This window comes from Lonchura striata, chromosome 2 (genome assembly GCF_050655825.1).
Source record: "Lonchura striata isolate lonStrDom1 chromosome 2, ASM5065582v1, whole genome shotgun sequence".
In the NCBI taxonomy this organism is placed as follows: domain Eukaryota; kingdom Metazoa; phylum Chordata; class Aves; order Passeriformes; family Estrildidae; genus Lonchura; species Lonchura striata.
The window spans coordinates 114,413,645-114,422,807 of record NC_140704.1 but is presented as its reverse complement, the minus strand read 5'-3'; the positions used below and the strand labels follow the sequence as shown (position 1 = coordinate 114,422,807).

Genomic DNA, 9,163 nt, shown 5'->3' with positions numbered 1-9,163 from the left:
TGAAACACAAAAAATTGCTAAAATGCTTGTTTCACCCAGTCACATCTGGTAGGGTAACAAAGCATAACAGCATTAAACTGTAGCAATCTTGTTGAAACCAACTACACCCCCTTCTGAAAATTCAGAGAACCACTTTCTGAGCTTGTCCTGTGGGGATAACATTTTCTTTGGTAGAGGACTGAAGGAGGGTATTTACTTCACTGAATGCAGATAGAAAAAGTATCTATGCACGTTATGGATCTCCCCAATAAATCTGAATTTCTCATGCATGTTAAGTACGAGTGGATTTCACACTGCTGTTATACTGCAGGAGTAATACTGCCCTATAAAGGCATAGAATGGCTAATGTTGAACAGATGTAAACATTCAGAATACTGACAAAAAAAAAATACATACACACAAAAAACCCTGTACTGAAAATCTGAACTGAGTTAAGTTTCCATAAAGCAGAAAAAATATTTTACAGCAGTACAAGAGAATTATGGCAACAAAGTAAAGCACTTTTCTTGTAACATTCATGAACAGTACAAATACAACGAAGTTATTCTACAGACTAAATTATTCTTTAACTATCAAATATAGTACAAAGCGAAATATTATGTGCTATAAAAGAAGCAGCTCCTTAAATTAGACTAAAAAATGCTTTTTTTTCCTTTTTGTTGGTTTTACAGTGACAAAGCATGATGACCGAAGACAACAGGATTTCATAGATTCAGAAACATTTAGCTACACAGGTCCATGATAAAGCCACTGAACATTTCACTGCTTCCCCCCCAGTGCTCTGCAGAGCCATGGAAGATGAGCCGCTGCGCTGCTGCCAGGAGACTGCAGAAGTCATTCAGGGTTCAGAGCAGGGCCCTTCATGTGCGTCAGCTAAAATGATCCTTTTTGGTGACACTTCTCAGCTCATCTCGAGTGTTTATCCTGGTACTTCACCACACCTTGGAGAAACTGCTAAACCAGAGGCTACAATAACGATTCTGAAATTGTGCGTGTGTTCATAAGGGGAAGGGGGTGCAGCATAAGGTAATTTTACTTCAGAAATTGCATTATAAAGCACCATATGCACCAGCTTAAAAACTGTGCAAGGAATTGCAGGGCCCTGAAAAATCATATGCACGTTCTGTAGCTTACCCTGACAACATGCACCACCCTCAAGAAGATAGTCTATAGTACAGAGAACATACCTTTCGCTTTATGGCTCAACCTTTATTTTTGTCTTTTAAATGCTATTTCATGTACTAGATCTCAGCAGATAAATAAAACGCAAACAGGGAGCATCCAGTTCACCATTTCTTAATTATTTTTTTTAACATTTCAAAGGGAGTTTCTGCTTGGAAAATTATTTCAGAACAGAAACACACAAACACACTCACTGCAAATGCCCTAACGTTATCTGCATATCTCACAGGTATGCAATTAAAACAACAAAGAGGGAGGAAAGAAAAAAGTGTTTCTCCCTCTCACCCAAAAGTGCTGCTCCAGGGGTAGGAGTAGGGGGACAATTTCAGAGATTTAAAAAAAAAAAGGTAAATTATACATGCTGGACATTGGGACACATATGTACGTACACACAAACACAGAGCAGTGTGTTACTTAAGTATTTCTTCCACCACTTTTCAGTGCATAAACTATTAACAACCCACGGTGCAAACAGCATGGTCATTAGAAAATGATACTGAGCCTGAAATCTGAACAATCAAACAACAACAAAAAAAAGGAGTAATTCAAAATTAACATCTAAGTGTGACTGTGCTCTTACCAAAGGCCTAGGGTCACTCTCCCTTAAGGATCTGTGTGATACCAAAATCCATGTAAGGTTTTTCAGTCACCCTAGGATTCAATCAGGCTCTCACATCACCGTGGTTGCTTTTGAGTATTTTCATACCCTAAACCTAATCCGTAACAACACCTCACCACTGTTGCTAGCTAATTGCTTGAATTTATTTTTGGTGCAACTCCAATGACTCCAAAATGAAAGGAGTGGAACTGCACTATGGAAGAGTTTGGTCAGTTGTGTAATGTAACATAGCACCATCCAGTCTAATGCCATTTTAAATACATTTTATCATGACCTCACACATGCAGGTTGCAATCCTGATACAAAAATGACAACATGACATGAATGAGTGACCTACCACATTAGTCACACTCTTACTCTTCAAACAAAGGAAAACTATATTGTGGCCAGAATTTATTTCTGTATTATGTCAGTCAATACAAGAACAATTTCAAGATGCAAGTACAAACAAATATTGACTTATGTGCTGTGGACAGGAAAACCTGAGCTAGAAATAAGGATTCCCAGCAGGCTTATATAAACATAGGTAAATAGAAGTCTAAGACTGGTTGCTCTCTTTTTTTTTTTTTTTTTAATAGAAGATCCTAGCTCTACCAAGTATAAATACAATGCAATACAATTCCAATACAAAGGCTCCTCAACTATGAATCTGATATACATTAACTGACTACACTCATGCTTACTCATGAGTATTGCCCAGTTACTGTTTCACCAGCAGCTGGCATAGCAGTGGATGCTAATTTTTACTTGGTTACTTTTAGGTTTTTGCTTGGCTGGCTTATTTTCCTACCAGAAGACCTGAAAGTGCTGAGAAGCCGTTCCTTAGTTCACATGTCATATTAAGGAGCACTTTTGTATAGAAAAAAAAAATGTATTATTGTATCAGCAACAAATTTGTTAGTTATTACAAATGGCCTTTGTACCACACAGTGTCAAAAATAATATTGATATGTTGCTAATTACAATAAAAGAGAACATCAAGGTGCACCATAGAGCTTCCTATGACAGGAATGTATGTTGTAGATATTCCAGCTCACTTTTAAGACAACAAACGGCATTTATCATGTTTGTGAAAATGGTCCCACAAGAAAATAAATATGGTTCCTTCAGCAGAACCTCACTAATATGCCCCCGAGTCAGGAAGAGCAGTTACAGCTGATCAAAAGCACACAAAGATCAGACAAAAAAAGTATGCTCTCAAATACAGCATACTTTTCATTTCCTAAATGTAGCTCTATCATTCTCTTTCGTACTTCAGAATGCAACAGTTCACAGCATGATGAAACCAAGCAGTCTTACATCTCACACATTCTTACTACAATGCTCTCTTAAAGCAGTGCAAGGAAAATCAGTTTTCTTGGGCAGGCTGTAAGGTCTTTGGATTAGTGAGGTTCTACTGTGATGGTAAAAAAACCTGTTTCTCTTGATGCTGACATTTGGGCAGACCCAACCACATATCGGCAGATGGATGACTTGAACTCCACATGTTGTGTTCTTGAAGTGGGAGTATAGAAAAACCCAAGGTGTTTTCATCTCCCCAGCAACTGCATGTGCTTTATCCCTTTATAATATTTTCCTTTTAGGTGAATAGGACCCCAAAATCACCGTATTTCTTTTCTGCTGTTATGGTGGCTAGCACATCTGGAATGCAGCTATAGTCCTGAATGTAAATACAGTACTGGATAACTACTGAAGGTTACTTTAAAGATGCAGTATCCCTTTAAAAAATACATTTTGCTTCCAAATTTATAAAAGGGGTCTGACTTCCTTTGAGGGGAAAAAAAAAAAAAAGTCATTCTTCTAAGTACTTCTAAGTGGGAAAATTACTTTAAATGGCAAAACTCGCAGGTGTTATTTAAATAGACTACCTCACATAAGAAAAAGAAATTATATGTCAACATTCAACCAATATGCAATTAAAATGTTTCCTTATTCATTCATTAGAAGAATGCATAATTTTTAGGCCAAAGAAAGGCTACAACCTTGACAACCAATGACCTATGTCTGACCTTATTTTTTATATATATTTGGGACGGATAAATCTGGTGGACAGATTAGAGAGAAAAATATGAATAAAGACCATTTGAGCGAGAAACAGGAAAAGAGATTTCTAATCTCCAGCAGAGAAGCTACCTTCTCCTGACTCTGCTGAAGCCAATGTGTTTCCAGTGTTGCTCCTGCCAACTCATCACCTATCCAAATCTTTCTCAAGGAATCAACAAAGATGATGAGTAAGATTTGAGTTCCACAGTCCCTGGCAGGCACATAAGGAAACTTCTCTAACTATCTAAATTCCTCTTTTAAATTTCTTTTGTTAGGTGGAGTGACTATGTTTTAGCCCTAGACAGTGAAAGTCAATTGAAGAAAACAATCTTGTCAGTAGAAAGACTGCACACTGACTTAGAAGCTACAATAGTCAGCACCCCACAACCTTGCCACTACCCCGCTCACACCAGCTGCTATTCAGTGTGTTATTCATTCTGCATAGTTACTCCACTTCTTACAGTGCTATTCTTCCACTGATCTTTAACCAGCAGCCTCGTATTAGCTATCAAGCAGTGGAGAAAAAATGTGCTGCACTTTGTGCAAATAAATAGAAGCTACAAATTACATGCATTAATGCATTTTTCTTTTTCTTTTTAGCACAACAAGAGAGCTCATAGATGCTTCAGTAACAAGGCTATCTTTTTTAAAAACTACTTCTACAGGTCTCCTCTTCTTCCCAGAAAATGGCACCCAGGCAGAATAATTAAGTTCTGAAAGCACCACATAGGAGAAAACAAAACAAAACAAAACAAAACAAACAGTTAAAAAAAAAATCATTCCACTAATTGAAACCATTAGTGGCCTAAACTGTTCCTATTTCTCTGTTCCTTTGTCCTGCTGTCCCATGTTTTTAAGGGATACTGCATCTTTGACTGAGCTCCTACCGCACCACCAGACAAGCTACACACAGTTTGGAAGGCCCTATGCAGTCATCATGACAGAAGGCTCCGCAGCCCTTGCACACGATCATGGCTTTCAGCCTGCAGGAGCATTTCAGTTCCAGCTCATCGGCGTTGCTGCTGTCAGCAAATTTCTGAACCGGGATCTGCGCGTTCTGGTTAGGCAGGCCTGTGGCAGTGTTTGAACCACTCCCTAAAATCCCAATCGATTTCTCAATTGCAGATGCTGCCCTTTTGAAACTTGTGCTACCAAAGTGTATTGTTGGATAATTTCCACAGAGCTGCTGCTGCTGTTGCTGCTGCTGCTGCTGTGGGTGCTGCATCTGTATTTTCTGAGCAGCAAGTGGGGTAAAAGGCTTCTGTGGCTCAGAAAGTAAATAGGAAGAGAAATCTGCATTTTTTAATGCAAATGCTTTTAACTGTTCTTTCACTTCGTTCTGATCATAGGAAGCTTGTTTCATGCCCAGCTCGCAGCTGCTGCTTAAACCTTCCTCAAAAGAAATAGGTTCAGATTTTATATTGCTACAGATGCTTGCTGGCTGAGGCCAACTAAGTCTTTTAGTGGTTTCCATAGTAACTGTCGGTTGTTTTTGATCGGAGGGGACCTCTGCATTTGGGTGAGGAGGGGGAGGAGGTGGCAGGGGCGGAGGGTGAGCAGGGGGATGCACTAATGTTTTACTCTGCAGAGTTTGAGAGGCACTGGCAATGTCATCACCTTCCTTAATTTGAATATTAGAGGAAAACACACTTCCTAGCCTCAGCTGGTGAGCTGCTGTAGAAATATTCATGTCTCCCAAACCCTTCTGTTCCAGGTGTCTGCTAAAAGCAAATGCGTTGCAGCCAGGTGGGCCTTTTGAAGTAGTTTGCAACAAAGCTGCCGTAGGAATGGGGCCTCTTGCAGCCATGGACATTTGGTAAAAATGCTGTCTATGTGAGGTACTGGCTTCTGCATGAAAGCTGCCATTTTTGTCAATGTGAAATAAGCTCTGCTGGAAACTGCATGAAGGCAATGGTCTCTTCTGCTGCTTGATCTCTGGGCTGTGAGTGATCCGGCTCTGAATGGCGTGCTTATTAAGCCACTCCTGCTTAAATGGCTGTCCGTGCCCTAGTTGATTCATGCTGGAACTAATTACACAAGGAGCCACTTTAACATCTGTGTCCATTGACACCTTCCCAGGCTCACATTTAATTTGAGCATGTTCCCCTATAGTCCTGGCCATCCTCTTTTTTGGATGGCTTTCACGCTTTCTGATCTGTAGCGGGGCTATACTGCCTGCTGTAAATCCTTTACCATCTGGATTAGGAGAGTTGGAAGCATGTTCAACAATATTTCTCTCAGCCACTACTGTTTTACATACTGAGGTAGTTTGCAAAGGCAAGGGAAGCCTGTTAATTTCTAGTTTGGCTCCTGATCTGGGCTGCGGCAGCACTTTTTCTAAAGGCAGATTGCCTTGCAGTAACTGTGTCACTAAGGGATTGTTGGCCTCCACTGACGACAAGCGACAGCTAGGGCCCCCGGCACTCGTAACTCTCTTCAGGGTTTCCGTTGTCAGGGACAGGGAGTCTTCCATGGAGTCCGCAATGGATGTCTTGGAGGTCTGTGGTGGCTGCACACTCGTGGCTATTTCTGCAGTCTGAGCAGGCATTTCAGGTCCTGTAAAATCCTCGGTGTCCATCCTGAAGCACTTGTCAGTCTCATTAGTTTCCAGTTTAACAGGAACAGCAATGCTTGTCAAAAGACTCCTGGATTGCAGTTCTGACATTTGTGTGTAACTGGAAGGTTCGCTTTTGACATTTTTCAAGCAATTTTGCTCTGCGTACTCCTTATGCTTACCAGAGGTAAGATGGCTGACCACTGGCTGGTCTGTATTCATTGCCTCCTCATCACGCCAACAAATTCTATTGTTAGTGTTGTACTGATTGGCACAGGCAGCATTGGCTTCATTTTTCAGTGCTGAAGGACCTCTTAGTTGCTCAGCAAAGCCTTGGCTGGTAGTAACCACCTCAATTAATTTATCTTGAGGAGCAAGAGGCACTTCTCGAAGACTTGAACAACCTGCCTGCAAGTTTTTGCTGTCTTGCTTTGCTGTAATGGCAATAAAGCTGGAACTGTGCTCAAGGTTTTCATTAGCAACCACTTCAGGCCTGCTTATGACAGACACCTGAGGACAAGCTATACTTTGTAAGGCAGCTTCTGTCCTTACAGGTCTGCTCTGCAGGTCAATGCTGTTCTCTACGCTTTCAATAGAGGAAGAAAGTGACAGACTGGAATTCTGGTTTGTTGTGTGGTCAACAATGACTTTGCAAGGTATAGACCTATTCATGGCAGTTTGTGGAAAGCTCAGTGGATGAGATTTACCGGAGAGATCCATCCGGTTTCGTGCTCCAGAGCTTTTTTCTAAGAGATCAGCATTCAATTTAGTAGCATTATCGTAAGAGCTTATTGTCACCATGTTACCAGTAAACATTGAGATAGGTGGCCTTGTAACAGAATCTGCTGCTGCAAGGGCCTCACTGCAACTTAAAGCTGACCTGACGGTAGTGTGGATGGAGACAGTGCTCTGCTCGCTACACCCAGTTATGGCTATTTTATCAGAAGGAAATCTGTTGGTAGTCCCCACTGGGGGAATCAGTACAGAACTACCAGAGAGATGATTTGGCAAGTTACTTGCAATAGATGAAGCTGGCACAGTGGCATAATGACCGGAGACTGTGTTATTCACATTGCTACTGGGCACTGGCAACCTTTTGTCATCGATGGCGTTTGATAAGACTGTGTTGTCTATGGAGACTGGTACATTACTGTTATCAATACATTTTGGTCCAACAGTTATGCATGGAGTATCAGTCCCTTGGATGGTTTTCAGCATATTTATATTACAGGCTGAAATTGCTGTGTTTGCGCTGTCAACAGACATTAACACAGAGGATTTATCAACAGAACTTGCAAAAGAAAGTTCTTTAATTGCTCCAGACATAGCAGTGCTGCAAACACACACAGAGACTGAACTTTTATTATAAAGCACTGGCACACTGTTACTTTCAGTAGAGGTAGATGAAATAATTTTCTCACACAATTGTGGCACAGGTATATTTTCATCAGAACTGTGCACAGATATCTCAGTAGCAGTTTCTGGTAATGTAGCTGTGTTAAGGGACTGCTGCAATAAAGTGGTGGTCTCACGGTGATGAGAAGACTTGTTGCTAGGGGACCTGCAGTTAGGATTAACTATAATGACACCAGTAGAACCTTCAATCTTTGTGTCAGTAGTCGTTGGTATCTCCAGAGATGAGGTACTACTTTCCTTTGAGCTGAACTGTGACTTAGATTCTTTATTAGTCTGGAGTAAATGAGCTCTGGCTTGATGCTTTGCAAATAGCTTGGCCTTTGTTTGCTCCTTGATGTGTGCCAGCGTTCTTGTTTTTCCACCTTCGCATGGGGTCCCCATTGCACCAGAGACTATGCTGGCAGCTGCTGCCACGGCTGCTGCAGCTGCAGCTTCTCTTTGGGCTCTTGCTTGCTGAGCTCTTGCTTTGATATCTGCCAGAGTTCTAGCCCCAGTGTTTCTCCCACTGCTGGCTGATGTACTTGAGGAAACTCGAGGTTCTGGTTTAGAAACAGGCTGGCTCTTGATGATAAAAGGTGGTCCAATTTTTGAAAGCTGAATCTAAAGGAAAAAAAAAAAAAAGAAAAAAGCCTAGTAAATTTTAAAGAGATCATCAACTCACTAAAATAACCAGCTCTCTCTTTAAGGGTCACAGAAAGGTAATTAAAAGAATTACTCTTCAGTGCAGGTGGACAAAAACCTGCTAAAACTTAATGATATTTATGCTTCAATATTTTATCATCCTCCAGCATGAATATGACACCTGTATTAGCCTACTCACACTGATCCTTTTGACAGGAAGAACGATTTAACTGGATAACAACATGATGCTTATCAGATACAATTTGTCAGACCTGTTTTATATTCAGTCCATCTACCTGATTTGATCAGCAAGCATCATGCAGTGACACTGGACAAGAACCTGCAAGGAACTCCTTTCTGCAAACGTGGAAAAGTAACGATCTAGTAATGCCTTTCTCCTTGGTCACCAGTGTTTAAACCTGTGTTTTGCTTATAAACCAGACAACAAATCTTGCCATTAGACAGGATGTAGTGGTAGCTCCACTGAGCCCATTTTCCAATCTCCAAGATGGAGGATTTATGAGGTGCAGAAGAAGTGAGCCATTAAAGGATATGCCTTTTCTTTCCTCATTTGCATTTTTAAGAGACTTACTTTAGTACATTCCTGGACAACTCTTACATTACTGCACTTCAAAAATTAAAATACTATAAATAGTAAACCCACAAATATTTAAAAATTTAAATACCAAGCAATTTAAGCAAAATAATAATCTGTAAAATCACTGGAA

At 40.6% G+C, this 9,163-nt stretch overlaps 1 protein-coding gene across 7 annotated transcripts in view; it reads right to left on the bottom strand.

Annotated features, from left to right (window-relative positions):
* Window positions 1–2,181: 2,181 nt before the first annotated feature.
* The window catches only part of ASXL3 (ASXL transcriptional regulator 3), a 124,996-nt gene continuing 118,014 nt past the window's right edge, over window positions 2,182–9,163 (bottom strand). For 6 of the 7 annotated variants that reach the window (XM_085572065.1, XM_021525717.4, XM_085572066.1 and 3 more), the window contains one exon: window positions 2,182–8,414. In XM_085572065.1, coding sequence (XP_085428191.1) covers window positions 4,728–8,414 — 3,687 coding nt within the window. In that variant the 3' untranslated portion in view covers window positions 2,182–4,727. The remainder of the gene's footprint in view (window positions 8,415–9,163) is intronic. The other variant, XM_085572068.1, reaches the window with a different exon arrangement.